Here is a 19143-nt window from a genome sequence, read left to right on the forward strand (position 1 = left end):
TTATCCTAAAGATATTTAAAAAAATACAGAAATTACAGAAGGTCCAGTTATTGGGCCGAAGAGAAAAGCTTTTTTGTAAGTGGCAAAAAGTACAGGTTACATTTGTCACTAGACCTTACATAAATAAACATTGGGCACTGCTTTGGAATCTTATTTAACACAAAACTCGCAGTTATGGCATATAAGAAATCTAAAAATATCCAATGGGACCCACTTTGGTGAGTTCTGCTTTGGGTCCTGAGATGACAACTGAACCAATTACATTGCAGCCTATCAAGAATAGAATTTTCCCTGCTATCACTGTGACAACTGTCAGAAAAGGGTATTTGTATGCCACCCAGGGAAAGAAACATATATCCTTTTTACAGATTGATTTTCTTATTTCCTATTTGATCCTCATGGACCTTAATTCCCTGAGAGCTATTCCCTCTTACAGGATACATCTCACCTTGGTATTGTTCCTGTGGGGTAGCATCAGTCGCTTGCCAGCCATCATACCCCTGGGGCAGGTCAGTCCGTTTCATCCACACTTCATTCCATACATGGAAATTCCTAAAGAGGTTGGAAGACAGTTTATAGAACAATAATCACCTAAAAGTGCTGATGTCCGCCAAAGATCTATGCAACCCAGTACTTTTCACTACATTGCGTGCAATCTTTATTAAAAGGTTTGTTCCCCTTCAAACAACTAGTTGTTTCCAATTACTTTCTATTTTCTATGTGTTATAGTTCTTCTAATATTGAAATGTAACGTGTAATTTTTCACCTTCTAAAATAGCTCTGGAGGGGGGGGTCGCCGACCCTGTAAACTGTTCTAAATTGATACATTTAGTTGATACATTTTTTTATCTGTGTCCCTTCTGAGCAGAATAAATCAGTTTAATGCATACAGGGCTGGAGCTAGGAGTAGGCAGAAGAGGCACATGCCTAGGGCACAAAGCTTTGGGGTGCCAGGCACGTACCTTATATGCAGTCTACCCCTAGTCTACCACTGAAGACAGGTTAAGTGGGTGCTGGCGCAGGCCCGTCCACTCTCGCTTCCCCTGCACGCACACGCATCCCCATTTGCGAACAGGTGCGCAGATACAAAATAAAAAAAATTCTTATTAAATGGAATTTCCTTATTAAAACCTAGCCTTTCCAAATTCAAATGAAAGAACTACAATTTCTCTCAATCAAACCCTGTCCAAAGTCAGCTGACAAGTTTAGTGTCTCAGTACCAGTCTACTTTTAAAAAAGATATTGAAATGTTCTTTAAAAGCTACACAAATGGAATAAGTTGAAATGTTTAACCCTGTACAGTAGGGTTTTCAGCTGTCAGGGTTAGTTTTTCACGTACCAGACAGAATCTCTGTTCAGATCACTCAGTGGCTCTCCATTTTCATTAAAGTACATGTCAACTCTCAGGTTCCTTTCTGTATCATGTGCTGCAGAATAGCAGGTCACACACCTTGCTGGGATTCCAAGGCAACGCATCACTACAAGCCCATAACAAAGGATGTTAATTGGATCTGAGATTCACTCCTTTGGTTCTTAAAAAACCCTTACATTGGAAAAGAGGTGACATTTGCCCCTGTCCCAGTGTAACAAAAATATTGCTGGTCACTCCAAAGGACTGTAGGCTCATTACAGTTTCAAAAATACAAAGAGGTATGTGAAACTGTTTTCATCCCTTGAGCTAATGCCCATTTTTATGCAACAGTACTTGGAATTAGACAACTTATTATCCACAAAAATCCCCAGATCCTTCTGAACGAAGGAAACGCCCAACACACTGCCATTTAGGAGGTTATATACTAAATCACAAATTTATCTGGTTGGGCTTTTTGGGGCACAAAATCAATTTTTTTGTGGAAAAAAACACAGATTTTCCAAGATGCATTACACCCCGACGCTGCTAAAAGCCTGAATCTGAAAATCTGCCATCTCAGACCTGTCGAGGTCAAGTATAAATCAATGGCAAATAGAAGGTACAGTGGTCTGCGCTGGGTTTAGCTCGATAATCTGATGATTTTTGGGCACAAACTCGAAAATATCAAGTGATTCACGGAAAAATGCCCGAAAGAATTGTACGTTTGGGGTTTTTGCATGATTTTATCTGGTTTTCTCCCGATCCAATTAATTAAAATTGTTTTATTACTAAATAAGTTCAAATTGGGCATGGAAGTTTGGTTGAGGTTTTTTAAATAAAATAATGAGATAAATTTGTGGTTTAGTAAATAACCCCCTTAGTGTATAAATGTTATTATTTCTACCAAAGTGCATAATGTTAAAGATATGCATAATGTTAAAGAACCTTTAGTATCTGTATATTTCTACTACTGATGGGAAGATGGACACATTATAGATTTTGCATGTCCCCTGTAAATGACAACTTTGTATAAGGCTGGCTAAGTTGTTAAAAGTACCCCTAAACACTCCAGGCCTCCGCTAATATAAGTACCAAAGTAAATCCCTCTGACTCTCACACACAATGAGCACATGGATATTTAATAAGGAACACACAGAACATTCTAAAATGAAGACTCAAGTTAAAAGTAGGATGGAAATATTTATTGCTATGTACATTATGTCAGAGCTATGTAATTCTCATTAGAGTGTGCCTGTTTCTGAGACTGTCCCTTCAGCTTGTTTTCTCTATGTAAGACATTCCCCAGTGAGTAGTGAGTATTCCAGGCTCTATGCCAGAGACCTAAGTAAACATATCACTAAGCCAATCTTTTATTTTTCCTACCTGTTGTGATAACCCCTGAGAAAACCCAACACTGAGCGTAACAGACAGGCCGTTTTTCCCTGTAGTACTTCTGCAGAATAGCAGTGCTTCCTGTCCAGGACGTAGGAGCTGTGCCTTCAGGGTAATTCCCACTCCAGTTTCCAGTCAGGACTCCATAGTCATCATTTGAATTAACCTGTTTGAAAATTTCTCTTTCATTAATTAAGGCTTTTGATAATTAGGAAAATACTCCAAAACAAATAAAGCAGAGCAAGATGAGCAAGATGATTCCATAACTGGTACCTTAGCTTTATAATAGATAGTTGCTCCCGAAATAGTTTTCTTTTGAGTATCCCAAGGTTATTTACTAAAATCCACATGTATCTACATTTTTTATTAAAGAAAGCATGACCAAACTACCATCCAAGATTTTACCTTATTTATCAATAAAATAACTAAAAAAAGGTTGAGTTGGGAAAAAAACTTGAAAACTCAAATTGAACAAATGTTCGGACTTTATTTCAAAATCACACTATTTTTTCGAGTCATCGCCTGAAACCCCAGAATTTTTTGGATTATCGGGCTAAACCAAGCGCAGACCATATTGATATAATAAATCTCAAAAAAATTTAATTTATTTTTCCACTAAAAATTTGAGTTTTTGTCCCAAAAAGCCTGACCAGAAAAAAACGAGTTTTAGTTAATCAACCCTTAGAATTAAAGGGGGATTTTGCATTATAAAACTGATTTTATATGTAATCACACATCAGAATGGTGTTTATTGCTAGACGAATATGAGGTCCATTTATCAGAATTTGAATACTGTGTTTTATAGGTTTTTGAAACCACAAATGAACCATGGGATGGTTTGGGGAACCTTTAAAAAAAATCAAGCAAAAAAAAAGAAAAGAAATATCCTTTATTGACAGTCCGTGGGTGTGCTTGTGCTTGTTCAGGGGGTGGGCAGCTGCCAATACCAAATTTCTATATGTCATGTACATTCAGCCTTCTTATAGGTGTGTGATAGCACATCCATGTTACTGCCCTTCAGCACTGAAAATAGAGCAGTGGGAATAGTTAAGGGCAGAGACACACGCTCAGATTCAGGGAGATTAGTCGCCCAGCAACAAATCTCCTCTTCTTCGGGGCGACTAATCTCTCCGAACTGCCTCCCGTGGGCTAGAATGTAAATCGCCAGTGGGATGGCAATCAGTGCACTTCATTTTCCAAAGTTGCCCAAGTTTGCCTCAAGAGGCAGTTCAGGGAGATTAGTTGCTCTAAAAAAGAAGCGATTTATCGCCGGCGACTAAATCTCCCCGAATCTTGGAGTGTGCCCCTACCCTAAACATGCTGCAAGGTGCTATTTTCAGTGCTGAAGGGCAGTAACATGGATGTGCTATCACACACTGTCAGGGAACCGGGAGTTCCCTCTGGGGAGGTTGTCTGGATCTAGGAGGAAGCCCCTCAGGAGGGATCAGGATCGCGGTATCCAGGGATTAAGCAAAAGGGGTAATAGAGTTCAGGCAACAGGTCAAAAGGCAGGCAGAATACAAACAGAGTCCAAAGTCCAGGCAGGGGGTCAACAACAAGAGATCAATCAAGAATATCCTCAGGGAAAACAGGAATAGGAGCAGGGAACCCAGGAATCTACACAGGAACGAGATCCTATTTTCGGGCGCCATCTTGGCGCCTCAGGCGTCCTTTTAAAGGGGATTTTTGGCGCCCTTGCGTCGGCGTCAGCACGTCTGCGACCGACGCGCTGCGCCTGCGTCCGTCGCGCCGTTGTGATGTCTTCGCGCCTGCGCACTTGCGCGCAGGCGTCTCTGCGCTGGCGCCGCTACCCACGTGGCGGCCATGGGCGCCGCCATTTTGGGAGTGGCGTCGGAAGTGGAGGCTGCGCCGCAGGAGCTCCTGGTCCTGCTCCGGGCGGCGATCGTGACAGTACCCCCCCCCCTCACGGGGGGCCTCAGGACCACCGGGACAAGGCTTCTGGGGAAACTTGGCGTGAAAATCCCTCACCAGACGAGGAGCGTGAACATCACGGTGTCCTTCCCAGGAGCATTCTTCAGGGCCAAAGCCCCTCCACTGAATGAGGTACTGAAGGGACCCTCTGGAGATCCTGGAATCTAGGATTTTCTCCACCTCGTACTCGAGTTGACCCTCCACAGAGATGGCAGGAGGAGGAGATTGACCGCCAGAGAACCGGTTGGTGATGGCGGGTTTCACCAGAGACACGTGGAACACGTTGGGGATTCTCATCTCTGGTGGAAGCTGGAGTCTGACAGCCACAGGGTTGATCTCCAAGATGGGAAATGGACCCACGAATTTTGGACCCAACTTGGGAGATGGTATCTTCAACCGGATATTCCTGGAAGAGAGCCAGACATTATCACCCACCTTGTAGGGAGGAGAGGATCTTCGACGACGATCCGCGAAAGTCTTATGAACAAGAGCGCTCTTCTCTAGGTTCAACTTGGTAGCAGCCCAAATAGCAGACATATGGGCTGCGGAATCGTCAGCAGCCGGGACGTCAGATAGCACGAAGTCTTGGGGAAAAGCTTGAGGATGCTGACCATACACCGACATGAACGGAGACCTCCCTGTAGAGGAATGACAAGCATTATTATGAGCGAATTCCGCCCATGGGAGGAGATCAGACCAGTCATCCTGGCAGAGGGATACGTGGTTCCTCAGGAACTGTTCCAGGGCTTGGTTGACACGTTCAGCTGCCCCATTCGTCTGCGGATGGTATGCAAGTCTTTGCATAATGAACGCCAGAATTTGGCAGTAAACTGGGTGCCTCTATCGGAGACGATCTCCACCGGGAAACCATGCAGGCGGAAGATGTACTGGATAAATAGCTGAGACAACTCCACCGCAGAGGGCAACTTCTTCAGGGGGATGAAATGGGCCATTTTGGAGAATCGATCAATGACAACCCAGATCACAGTGTTCCCACAAGAGGGAGAAAGTTCGACAATGAAGTCCATGGACAGGTGGGTCCAGGGACGGGAAGGAACCAGCAAAGGCTGTAGTAACCCACAGGGGCGAGAGTGGCTTGACTTAGATGTGGCACAAACATTACAAGCAGCAACAAAGTCCTTCACATCTTTGCGGATATCAGGCCACCAAACCAGGCGTCGTAAGAGTTCAAGAGTCTTAGCTGGGCCAGGGTGTCCGGCTTGCCTGGAGCAATGGGTCTGTTGCAGGATAGGCAGACGCAGCTCAGGGGGAACAAATGCCATTCCAATGAGTGTATCTGAAGGAGCAGAAGACTGACCAGCCAGGATTTGGTCGGCAAACTGTGCATACAGGGAGGCAATAATCTTGATTGGAGGGATGATTGGCTCTTGTCTCTCAGGAGAGCGGTCCACTGGAGTGAAGCTACGAGACAAGGCATCGGCCTTCTGATTCTTGGAGCCTGGGCGATAAGACAAGATAAAATTAAATCGAGAGAAGAAGAGAGCCCACCTTGCTTGTCTGGGGTTTAGCCTCTTGAGGGACTGGATGAACTCGAGATTCTTATGATCGGTGTAAATCTGAACAGGAATCAGAGAACCCTCCAGGAGGTGACGCCACTCTTCAAGGGCAAGTTTAACAGCCAAGAGTTCTCGGTTCCCGACATCGTAGTTCTGCTCTGCGGACGAGAACTTCTTGGAGAAATAAGCACAGGGATGCAACTTCCCATCAGCGGGATGTCTCTGAGACAGGATGGCTCCGGCTCCGACTTCAGAAGCATCAACTTCGATGCAGAAGGGTAGTTCAGGATTGGGGTGTCGGAGGACAGAAGCGGACGTGAAGGCCTCTTTCAAGGACTGAAAAGCTTCAATGGCAGATGGAGGCCACAAGCTGGGTTTACCCCCTTTCCGGATGAGGGCCAGGATAGGTGCAATGCGGGAAGAGAACCCCCGGATGAACTGCCGATAGTAGTTAGCAAATCCGATAAATCTCTGGATTGCCTTGGTACTCAGCGGAAGAGGCCACTCCTGGATGGCAGACACTTTCACGGGATCCATCTCAAATCCCTCAGGAGAGATAATGTATCCTAGGAAGGGGATCTTGGACACCTCGAAGATGCACTTCTCCAACTTGGCGAAGAGAGAGTTCTTCCTCAGACGAGAGAGTACCTCCTTCACCTGGGAGCGATGGCTTTCTAGGTCTTTAGAAAAGATCAGGATGTCGTCTAGATACACGACTACGAACCTTCCTAGGAGATCCCGGAACACATCGTTAACAAACTCCTGGAAGACGGCAGGGGCATTGCAAAGGCCGAAGGGCATAACGAGATATTCATAGTGCCCGTCACGAGTGTTGAAAGCCGTCTTCCATTCATCACCCTCACGGATGCGAATGAGGTTGTACGCCCCCCGGAGATCCAACTTAGAGAATATCTTCGCCCCCTTCAGCTGGTCGAAGAGCTCTACGATCAAGGGCAGAGGGTACCTGTTTTTTACAGTGATTTTGTTCAGGCCACGGTAGTCTATGCATGGCCGAAGGCCTCCGTCCTTCTTCTCCACGAAGAAGAACCCAGCCCCTGCAGGAGAGGTAGAAGGGCGAATAAACCCCCGCTGAAGATTTTCTTGGATGTATTCCCTCATTGCTGTAGTCTCAGCAGGAGAGAGAGGGTAAGTGCGGCCTCTGGGGGGCATGGCTCCTGGCAGGAGTTCGACAGGACAGTCGTAAGAGCGATGTGGAGGAAGGAATTCCGCAGACTTCTTACAGAACACATCGGAGAATTCTTTATAACAGGAGGGAAGAGACTTTAACTCGGTTGAGGAGATAGTTACCTTCTTGAGGGGTTTAGCAGGAAGGCAATGCTGTAGACAGAATGGGCTCCAACGAGAAACCTGCCCTGTGGACCAGTCTATGGTGGGATTGTGCAGGCGCAGCCAGGGGAGACCCAAAACAACAGGAACAGCGGGACAAGAGATAATAAGAAACGAAAGTCTCTCTTTATGCAGGGTCCCAACCTGCACAAGTAGTTCGCCAGTGGTCATCGTGAGTACAGACTCCAGGGGTTTATCATCAATGGCGACAATCCTCATGAGAGAAGGCAAAGGAAATAGGGGGATTCCCATGTACTTAGCAAAGAGAGCGTCCATGAAGTTACCCCCGGCTCCGGAATCGAGGAAAGCATTCCCGAAGATGGTCTTATCAGTCAGACGAATCTGGAAGGGAAGGAGAAACCTGTGTGAGTTTCCTTGGGTCTTCCCCTGAGACTTTTGAGTAGTGCCCCCTACATGAGTTACCATAGACATACCTCGGGGTACAAAACTCTTAGCCTTTGCAGGACAGTCATTGGCGAAGTGGGAATGTCCGCCACAATACAGACACAGGCCTGACATCCGTTTGCAGAGTCTCTCTTGTTCAGTGAGGCGAGTTCTTCCCACTTGCATGGGTTCCTCCTGGAGAGAAATGGATGCTTGGGCAGGTGGAGTGACAGGAGCCTGCAGGAGAGGCCTTTTGAAGCGGGGTGCCAACATGGGTTGAAACCTCCTGACACGATCTCTCAGGGTTTGATGCTCTCTCAGAAGAGTGTCCACCTTGACAGCCAAGGCGATGAGGTCTTCAACTTGCGTGGGTAATTCACGGGAGACCAGGTCATCTTTGATGCGGAGGGAGAGACCATTATAAAATGCAGTATGGTATGCGTCGTTGTTCCAACGAGTCTCAGCAGCAAGTGTACGGAATTCGATAGCATACTCCGCTACACTGCGACTCCCTTGGCGGATTTGGAACAGACGGGAAGCAGCGGAAGTCACCCGGCCGGGAGCGTCGAAGACGACCCGGAATTCTTTGAGAAATGCCTCTGCGTCATCCTTCAGTGGGGACTGCTTCTCCCAGTGTGGAGATGCCCACTCGAGAGCTTTCCCTGTCAGACGAGTAATTACGAACCCCACCTTGGCACGTTCAGAGTCAAATTCAGTGGGGTGTAGGGCAAATCGAATCTGGCACTGATTCACGAATCCTCGACAGGCTTGAGGATCGCCATCGTAGAGAGGCGGAGCAGGAGTATGTGCACCAGAAGTGGAGGACTGGGTAGCCATGGCAGCAGCCGCTTGCGGAGGGGATGCCGGCAGGGGGGTCGCTGGTGTCAACAAGGAGAGCTTTTCCAGGATTGCCTCCAGCGTGTGTCCCACGTAATTCTGCCGGGCTTCATACGCCTCCATGCGGGAATGCAGGCCCCAAAAGGCCCTGCCGAAATCTGGCTGAGCTTCCTCAGTGGAATCCATGGCCCGAAAATAATGTCAGGGAACCGGGAGTTCCCTCTGGGGAGGTTGTCTGGATCTAGGAGGAAGCCCCTCAGGAGGGATCAGGATCGCGGTATCCAGGGATTAAGCAAAAGGGGTAATAGAGTTCAGGCAACAGGTCAAAAGGCAGGCAGAATACAAACAGAGTCCAAAGTCCAGGCAGGGGGTCAACAACAAGAGATCAATCAAGAATATCCTCAGGGAAAACAGGAATAGGAGCAGGGAACCCAGGAATCTACACAGGAACGAGATCCTATTTTCGGGCGCCATCTTGGCGCCTCAGGCGTCCTTTTAAAGGGGATTTTTGGCGCCCTTGCGTCGGCGTCAGCACGTCTGCGACCGACGCGCTGCGCCTGCGTCCGTCGCTCCGTTGTGATGTCTTCGCGCCTGCGCACTTGCGCGTCTCTGCGCCGGCGCCGCTACCCACGTGGCGGCCATGGGCGCCGCCATTTTGGGAGCGGCGTCGGAAGTGGAGGCTGCACCGCCCGGAGCTCCTGGTCCTGCTCCGGGCGGCGATCGTGACACACACCTATAAGAATGCTGAATGTAGCACAAATGTAGAGACTCAGAAACACACTAGTATTAGGATAGCTCTGTGGCTACTGTCACAAATAGTGAAGGAAATAGAGGAGAGGCTGATTGCACATCCAGAGTGAAAGGCATAGCAGCCCAGTCAGTGAAAAATATATGGAAATGAGTAGAAGAAACTTGTGCATTAGAATGATTGCATTACAAATTATACACTTACTTACTATGGATTTGTTAGTGGTGCTTATATTCCTGTTAACGGTGATTTATAACATGAATTGGGCCTAAACTATAAACTTAAGGTAAACTGACCCCTGGTATCTCATGAGGGTAACCCCCCCTCTCTGAGTCCATTTTTAGGTTAAGAAAGTACTTTTTGGCTGAGGCCACACTGTATACTTGTGAGGTAGTGCCCAGATGACAGCCAGTCCAATCATTACTCTTGAACTGCTATGCCAGATTGTGTAAGGGGCAGCAGATTCTGTAAAACGTGCCTAAAAATATAATATTGAGGATTAGGCCTGCTTGCTGAGCAGCTTGGGTCCCACAAAATTTTGATCTGGACAGTATGTTTTTTTTCTTCAGGCTTTCTGGTTCAGTGTGTAAGAATGCATATTCATTGCATTTTATGTAAAAGTAGACCAATAAAATGATTTGATGTTAAACAACCCAATCATTAGTCTTGATTTTGCTCTACTATTGTTTTCAAAATAGACTGGACTTCCATGTGGAGTGACAAATTAGTCTCAGTTAGTTACTTAGTACTTAAAGGAAAACTATACACCCAAACAATGTAGATCTCTATAAAAATATATTGAATAAAACAGCATATGTAAAACCCTGCTTCATGCTTCATTCTCAAAATAATATACTTTATTTGTAGTATGTGCCATTGGGTAATCATAAATATGGAATTGCCATTTTAAAAAATAAGGACTGCCCCTTGAGATCCTAGGAAGAATGGTGCACACAAACATACCATACATGTTCGGTCACATGAGCCAATTAACAGACTCCCGGACTACTTCCTGTTACAGGAAGAGACCATCACAACATGGTGGTTCAAGGCAAGAGATTTAAAATGGCAATATTTACTTAAATATATATTCAACTTTGGTAAGATTCTTTAATATGCCACTTATTTTGATATAAACTTTTTTGCAGTATAGTGTTCCTTTAACCATTCAACTATGAGCCCATCAATTGGTGGCTATTTAGTCAGCCCATGTATTGGACAGATTTCAGCCTGATCATGCTGGAGTGCTTGGTTAGACAGAAATCCACCCCATGTGCTCAGTGACAGACTTTTGGTAATGCCATATAATATGGGACTGAATCAGCTGTTTTTCTGTCAATGGAAAATTGGCGGCAAAGAAACATTTGCATTAGTCTCCTCTTCCTATGGAACAAACTCATTTTCTCTAAAACCACGAATGCCATGAATGTTATTAAAAGATCCGAACAGAAAATGCACAAACGAAAAATAAAAAATTAAGGATCTGCAAAAAAAACCTAAAAATTTGAGTTTTAAAGGCAATTACTAGCAAAAAGATTTCTGAAAACCCGAATGGATTAAAAAAAAGGTACAATTGGATTAGTGCAGCTCCCACTGACTCCTATACAGTGTCAGACTGGCCCACCAGGATACCCGGAAAACTCCCGGTGGGCCCAAGTGTCAGTGGGCCCTCCTGCTAATAACCATTTGCCCTGTTTCATGGTCATCACCTACTTCTGTATGGGAGCAGAGGCTATATAAATAGAATAATAGAATAATAAATAATATAAAGAAAAAGAGACTTGAAGAATAGAGGTTAGGTGAGGAAGAGGAGAAAAAGTTTGGAGAGTAGGCCCATGGACTATGGTTTTCTGGTGGGCCCCTGGCCTCCCAGTCCGACACTGCTCCTATAGGACTTGGCTTTTACTTTCTGAAGTATTGTACAAGAGTTTTTCATGGTTTATAAATCTACACTTTATAAATCTCCAATTTTAAAGGCAGTTTAAAAAAACACATTTTAAAAAAAAAATTGATTTCTGAAAAAAAAATAGAAATTGGAATATTAGTAAATAGGCACCTATTTGTTTAATGCTTTCAAGTCAAGTTACTAACACTAAGATGCCGTACTTGAATAAATACATATATATTTTTTTTGGCAAAAGCAATTAATACCATTGAATAATGAAATGCAAGTAAAATCATTATTACTACTTTTGTTTGTTTACTAATTTAGCTTCTGTTGATATATAAGACTGTACAATGTAACATGATGTTATACAACGGAACTTACTGTATTTGATTCATATAGAGGCATATTTACTAATGGCTTCGTTTTCTCCAGGTCCCTAAGGGTCAGGGCACACAGGCAGATTTGGGGACATTAGTCGCCCGGCGACAAATCTCCTCTTCTTCAGGGTGACTAATGTCCCCGAATTGCCTCCCCTGCCTTCCCGCCAGCTAAAATGGAAATTGCTGGCTGGATGGCACTCAGAGTGATTTGTTTTCCGAAGTCACCCAAGTTTCCTCGAGAGACTAATCTCCCCGAATCTGCGAGTGTGCCCTGACCCTAAAATTGTAAATACATTTTTGCAAACATAAGCTCCCCATAGACGCGACGATTTTTCTTGCCGAACGACCGATTTTAGGGAAGTCCGACCGATCCTTCGAAATTATCGTGCGGTTAGTGGGATTCGAACGATCGTAAATCTTACGATTTTTCGGCCGACATCTGTCAGGAAATTGATCGGCCAGGTCAAAAAATCTTTTTTTAACACCCAATTATTGCCTGAGCTCCCTGAATGTCTTGAATTGAATCACGGATGAGTCGCCTTGGCTGCCCACATGCATCTCACAAGATGATTGAAAATTACACTTTATAATGTGCAGTTCTGCCATAACTCTTTGCTCTTATTGCCAGGGGCATACAAGTGTTGCACTTGCAAGCACCAGGGGTATCTTGTAAGCCCCACCTTTAAAATAAGTGCTGAATACCTATATTGGCAATAGGTAAGCATAAATATATATTTATATAATCATAAATAGGCAATGTTAGTCTTTGACCATACCATGGCAGAGAATTTTCTGGATATTATAACTGGATTCCTTCTGGACGAAGGTTTAAGGCCACCAAAATCCATCAGGTACATACAGCAGTCCAGCACATTGTCTGCAAACTGAAGACAAAAACTCATGATATGTTATATTATAAATGTATCCGCTGATTGATAGCAGCTGGAAAACAACATTAGATTAGAATGTTATTCTTGGTTATGTAATTGTTTTTATTTGTAATCAAAGAAAATTGATTTCTTACTGAAACAAACGTATAGAAAAGTATCAACTGTTATGTATTATTTATAAGGTCTAAAGGAGATGCTCATAAATAAAAATCATCAAGTGCTGCCAAATATATAACGTACAGGGTAGCATTCCTCAATCTTAGTTAAAAAGACTTTCAGCCCGAGTTCAGCAATAATTTGCACGGCACCTCATTCATTTTCAAGCATGCAACATCAAACATATTCTTTAACTAACTTTGCCACCTTCTGACATTCTAGCCACAGGAGGTCAGTTACAATCTAATTTTCAATCACAGTATAGAAGGTTAACTAACTAAATTATGTATCAGACACATGCACCTTAGAGGTAAGCCTTTTCTGGACTCTCAAGCAGTATAGCAAAGCAGAGGGGGTGGTTATCCATTTGTTCTCTATCACTCTGGTTAAAATCAGTGACATAACTAAATATTACTGGGCCCCACGGCAAATTATTTTTCTGGGTATTTTAAAATGTCTAGAGGATGACCTGGTTTACCAATATTTATTGAAATTGCATATGAATAAGGTCCTCATGTGGTCCTTATACCACCTGGGCCCCCAGCTGCACGGTCTGCTTCCTCTGTCGTTACGTCCCTGGTTCTAATTGAAACTTGCTAGATGATCATACATACCCTTGTTTAGTGGTGTCTGTCTGAGCAAAGGCAAGCCCAATAAACACTTACACTTCTAATGTGCATTCTTCTCATCAGGTCTGGGTGGCATTGGGCCAAAAATTGGATATTCTGATGGGTCAGGCACTGTTATGGTCCTTTTGTTGGCTGTATGCAGAACTCATAAGCAATTTAACTTTATATTAAGGTATAGCCTACCTGTCCAAAGTTCCAAGGCCTTGCTTTGATATTTTTGTATGTTCCCCTGTAGATATAACCTGTGTCTTTCATAACATACTCCTGTCTTTCATCTTCATTGGGCATATAGACATCATCATCTAAGTACAATAAAGAACAAGATGCAACCAACTTATAACAAAATAAAGTTAATAATAATAAAATAAAACAATGAGAATCTAGTTCTGGATTCTTTGTGGTGGTCCCTACAACTAAAGAGGCAACATAAATCTTCTCTAAAGTTCAGTCATTACTGCCGTGGGGCCCAGTAATTTGCCTTGATGTTATCTTACATACTGAGATTTCTGGTGTCCCAATATTACATTAAGATCCCAAGAGAAGACATACTGTTTTTTTTAGTTTTTTTCTGCTCCCAGCCTACTCAAACATATTATCAAGGGAGTTGAAGCATGCCAAGATCTGTTGTCTAGAAAGATCGGAAATGGATTTTTAAAGCAATATTATCCAATAAAATATTTCCTTTGTTCACCATGGCTGGGGGCCCAAAGAATGCCATATAATCATCAATCCTGCCTCCGCTGTATACCCGGCTCTCTATTTGGCCTGATTTTTGACTGACAGGAGCACCAAACACATTGAGCAGTATAATATTTGTCCTTTTAATGCTTGGAAGCAAAAAATCTTCTATGATCAGGTGAGACAACTGACTTATTGCAGATACGAATGTCTCTCACTGGAAAATCCATTTGTATAGGTAAAAACATTTGTGGTGCCTACTTTGGAAATCTAAGGCTTTGCTTATAACATTTGCCTTAGTGGAAACATACAGAATAAAAACAAATTACCTTCACACCATGGGTTGCACAACAGATACATTTGATCAGGTGCGTAGAAGATTGTACCATTTCCCAACTCTATGCACAGAGAGTATACTCCAATAATGGCATTGGCAGGACTACAGACTTCAAGCACGTGCTTTAAAAAATAATAATACACATTTTTCAATACATTGTACACATGTCACTAAAAGATTTTTACTGCATCAACCCAGAAACCAATTTGTTGGTGTCAAGGGTCCAAATGAAAGGGGACCCGTCACCCAAAAAAATGATTCAAAATCCTATTTTATCACATTAGTCAAGCAAAATGAACTTTAATTACACTATATAAATTATTTGAATCTTGTTTCCTTTAGTCTGGGAATTCATAATTATAGCAAGCAGGCAGGGGCCATTTTGTGGACACCGTTATTAAGACAAGTCTTGTATCATCTCAGAATCTTGTTTGTGCACCAGAATGGGGGACCTGACGTCCATCCCCATGTCCTGGTTACACAATTAAATGGTGAAGAGAACAGGGGAAATATGTAGAGAGCAGTGACATCTAAGAAGTTCTGAATGGAAAGTGAAAGTAATTGTCTGCCCCGCCTCTATGCCACGGGCATAGAGGAGGGGCAGACAACTTTTGATTGACAGCTGAGATTTTTATTTGAGCTTACAGCAGCTATGAATGCTTTAATAAAAAATAGAAATTGGATTTCATGTTTAATTTGAAAAGGACTTTTATTATACAGATTTTTTTGTCTGGGTGACAGGTCCACTTGAACGCGTGAAGTTCCCATTATGCCTGCTCTCACTGTGGGAACGTTAAGTGGATATTATATATGTTAAAGTGCTGCGAAATATGCTGGCGCTATATAAATAAATGTTAATAAAAATAATAAAGGGGTTTTCACCTTTGAGGTAACTTTTGATGTAGATATCATGAGACAATTTGCAACTGAGTTTCATTTTTTATCATTTGTGTTTTTTTGGGTTATTTAGCTTTTTATTCAGCAGCTCTCCAGTTTGAAATTTCAGCAATCTGGTTGCTAAAGTCCAACCATGCATTGATTTGAATAAGAGACTGGAATATGAATAATAGAGGACCAGAATGGAAAGATGAGTAACAAAAAGTAGCAGCACTAATACATTCATAGCCTTACCAGGGCTGGATTTCCTTTTTTGGCGCCCCTGGGTCACCTGGGTCCTAGTGCCAGCCGGGAACACGCGCAGCCGCATATCCCCCCGCGAGTGAATGTACTGCCCCCTAGGCCACCGGGTCCCATCGCCCGCAAACACATGCAGATCGCGGCTCCCTAGTGCTCATCTATATGCAGTTGGGCCTCAAAATTTGCCTTTGTGGCCTCAAATTGGGTCTGAGCATTACAGAGTATCTGTTTTTTAGATGGAGTGATTAACCCCTATTTGAAAGAGTCAGAAGAAGAAGGCAAATAATTCAAAAACTATAAAAGACCAACTGAAAAGTTGCTGGCCATTCTATAACATACTAAAAGTTAACTTAAAGGTGAACTGCCCCTTTAAAAATGTTCATCTGGATGATAATTTTATCTACCATTGATAAATAGTCTGTAAATAAGCTTCTGACAGAGATGCAAATAAGAAGATACCTGATATTATGTGCAAACATATTCTGTACCTTGTGTGAGACAGAGGCTGAATATTCATTTTCTACCATCTTATCATTTATACAATGTACTTTGAATGTTTGTTTTCTGAAATTACCTCATTGTTATTGCTCTGATGAACATTTGCTCTCCACTGGTTTTTCGTGAATTCAGAGTTTACTTTTATTATCACAAGTGATCCATTGGATAGCAATGGTGCAGAACCTTGTAAAGAAAATAATTGTTAGCTATATATAGAGATACATAAACTCCATACAACGAGGATTGTGTACTGTATGTAACAAAAAGCTGGCAACTTTGAATATTAAAGCTTTTACTTAATCCACTTTACTTTCCAACTAAATGGGCTTTGTGACAACCCTCTGATCTTCATTGACAATGCCGGGTGTCTGTTGAGAAGGTATAATGCTAACCGCCATCCAACCTGCCAATGTCACGTAGAAGTCAATGGAAGATGTCCCTTTTACTGTTTGAATATATTGTGATCTGCGCTGGGTTTCATCTGATAATTCAAAAAAGTCAGGGTTTTCAGGCGATAACCCGAAAAAAACGAGCAATTCGAGTATCAAATTTGAAAAATTAGTCCAATTCAAGTTTTCACTTGATTTTGTCGAGTATTATCTCACACCAAATTTTTTCAAGTTAATTTATTAATAAATAAGTTCAAATCGTGGATGAAAGTTTGGTCGAGCTTGGTTTAATAAAAAGATGAGATAAATTTGAGTTTTAGTAAATAACCCCCTTAATATACAACATTTCTGCCTTACTTTGTAAATTAAGCTTTAGTGGATATAATTTCAATGTTATTCTTACCGGTTGTAAAGTGCAGCTCTATCAGATCTTCACTTGTGAGCTCTTCAGAGAAAGTGATTTTAAATTTGAATTCTTGCCCTCTTCTTAAAATAAGGTTGGCATTGTTAAAATCGGAGGTGTGATGTTGGCTTCTGTTCTCATTCTTAAGGAGGTCTAGATTCATTATTTTTGGAGTCATGTTTGACACCTATTATAAGTGAAAGCAAATGATACATTGTGTGAGGACTAAAGAAAAGAATAAAACAGGGTTGTTATATTGTTTATAGCCAAATATATCTAATTATAAAATTATCTACACCCTGTACACATGTGTATTTTTAGCAAATTGCTTCAATGTTGAAAGGTGTTTGATAGTATGGATCATGGTAAAACATAATAAAATGTCACATTTTTTAATTATACAATCACAATATAAAAACAAAGAAAAGGTTGTTTAGAAATGGATCGAGTTTGAAGGGCAAGCCCTTTTGCTTTCGCAGAATCTCAACCCTAGCTATAGATGTAACAGAGATTCAATGAGAATCATCTCTAATAAAGCACTGTGTTAGTAATCCAATTGCTTTCTAATATACTGAAATTCCTAAGCAATTTAGTACTGACCTAGCATAACCAGTGTTCTTCAGCATATCATGATGTTGTTTGGGTAATGGATATGTTATCCAGAGACCTGTTATGCAGAAAGCTTTGAATTACGGAAAGGGCATCTCCCATAGACTAAATCTTTAAAAATGATTTCCTCTTTCTCTGTAATGATAAACCTCTACCTTGTACAGTACATGATCCAATCTAAGATATTAATGCAATATGAAACAACACCAGCCTAATGTTTTCTTTTTTGTTTTCAAGTAGACTTAAGGCATGAAGATCCAAAGTATGGAAAGGTTTTCAAAGCAAAAACACTGGTACAAAACCTAATGTCACCCACATTTCGAAAGGCAAAATGTAGACTTTGGATGCAGAAACAGGTATTACTGTAATGTAATAATGCTACACTGATAGGTGAACATAGTATTCTTAAGAAATGCCAACCTGAAGCAAAACTTAATATAATTGGTAGCCTGTGTAAGTGCCATAATAATGGCTACAGTTTTCCATCCCATTTTATAGCACCACCCTTGCTTACCATTGGGTAAATATAGGTATGGAGCCTGTTATCCAGAATGCTCAGGACCTGGGGTTTTCCAGTAAAAGGCATCTTTCTGTAATTTGGATCTCCATACAGTAAGTCTACTAAAAATCATTTAAGCATTAATAAAACCCAATATGGTTGTTTTGCCTTCAAAAAGGATTAATTATATCTTAGTTGGCATCAAGTACAAGGTACTATCTTCTTATTACAGGGAAAAAGGAAATCATTTTTTAATATTTAAATTATTTTGATAAAATGTAGTCTATGGGAGATGGCCTTCCTGTAATTCAGAGCTTTCTGGATAACGGATTTCCAGATAACAGATCCCATACCTGTACTCTTAACAGAAGTTCAAGAAATTATATGTATTTGGTTAAATTTCAGCCTCTTTATAATGGTGCATTACAACTGTATTTAATGTAGGTGGTATATCAATGGGACATTGAGAGACATAACCAGTTTGAGTAAATATGACCCCACACAAAGCTTACCCAGTTTGGCAACTACAGGAATCATTTGGCAGAATAGTTAAGAAGATGGGGTTTTTTCCTTAACTCTCTCCAAGTATTGCTGCTTAATAAATAATTATTTAGGCATCACTGAGCTTACGTTTAACAGCAGAGAAATGCCTATGCTTTGTAAATGTTGTGTAAATGCTGTGTAATTGCTGTGTAAATGTTGTGGAAACATAATCCTTAGACAGTTAAAAGCTTAATTTGGTTCTCAGCAGTTTAAAAAAAAATCCTGAAAATACAGCCTGTTCCGAGGAATTCTTTCTGCTATAAATTAGCCTGCCATCTCATTCAAAAGCCACTGCAATTAGTCATGTTGTCTGGGAAGTAAAGGTCACAGCCTTATATTACCAATTCTTTAGTGTGGTGTGGTTTAGCAACAATGGTTTGATCCTTTTAAGATGCTGCGAATGACAAAGCTATCAATACAAACTTGCACCTACAAAAGCGCTACAACATACAAGCTACACAAGCTTGTTAAAGTTTGTTAAAATATGTATCACTCACCAAAGATTCCTTGTCTTGAATAGGCTGTTCAGTGCTTATTATGAACACGTTCAGACCTTTTATTCATTAGTAAGTGTTGATCAGCAGGAGCACCACCAATGA

The 19143-nt window shown here is 42.0% G+C and overlaps 1 protein-coding gene across 2 annotated transcripts in view; it reads right to left on the reverse strand.

Annotated features, from left to right (window-relative positions):
• Positions 1–19143, reverse strand: part of LOC108718499 (protein-glutamine gamma-glutamyltransferase 4) — a 35866-nt gene extending 16723 nt beyond the window's left edge. The window contains exons 1-9 of one of the 2 annotated variants that reach the window (XM_018266832.2): positions 19042–19143; positions 16894–17080; positions 16178–16284; positions 14459–14588; positions 13635–13753; positions 12553–12660; positions 2735–2909; positions 1340–1478; positions 449–552 (exon numbers count right to left, since the gene is read on the reverse strand). In XM_018266832.2, coding sequence (XP_018122321.1) covers positions 449–552; positions 1340–1478; positions 2735–2909; positions 12553–12660; positions 13635–13753; positions 14459–14588; positions 16178–16284; positions 16894–17071 — 1060 coding nt within the window. In that variant the 5' untranslated portion in view covers positions 17072–17080; positions 19042–19143. Of the gene's footprint in view, positions 1–448; positions 553–1339; positions 1479–2734; positions 2910–12552; positions 12661–13634; positions 13754–14458; positions 14589–16177; positions 16285–16893; positions 17081–17493; positions 17562–19041 lie in introns of those variants that run through there. The other variant, XM_041566069.1, reaches the window with a different exon arrangement.

Source organism: Xenopus laevis, chromosome 6L (genome assembly GCF_017654675.1).
Source record: "Xenopus laevis strain J_2021 chromosome 6L, Xenopus_laevis_v10.1, whole genome shotgun sequence".
NCBI lineage: Eukaryota > Metazoa > Chordata > Amphibia > Anura > Pipidae > Xenopus > Xenopus laevis.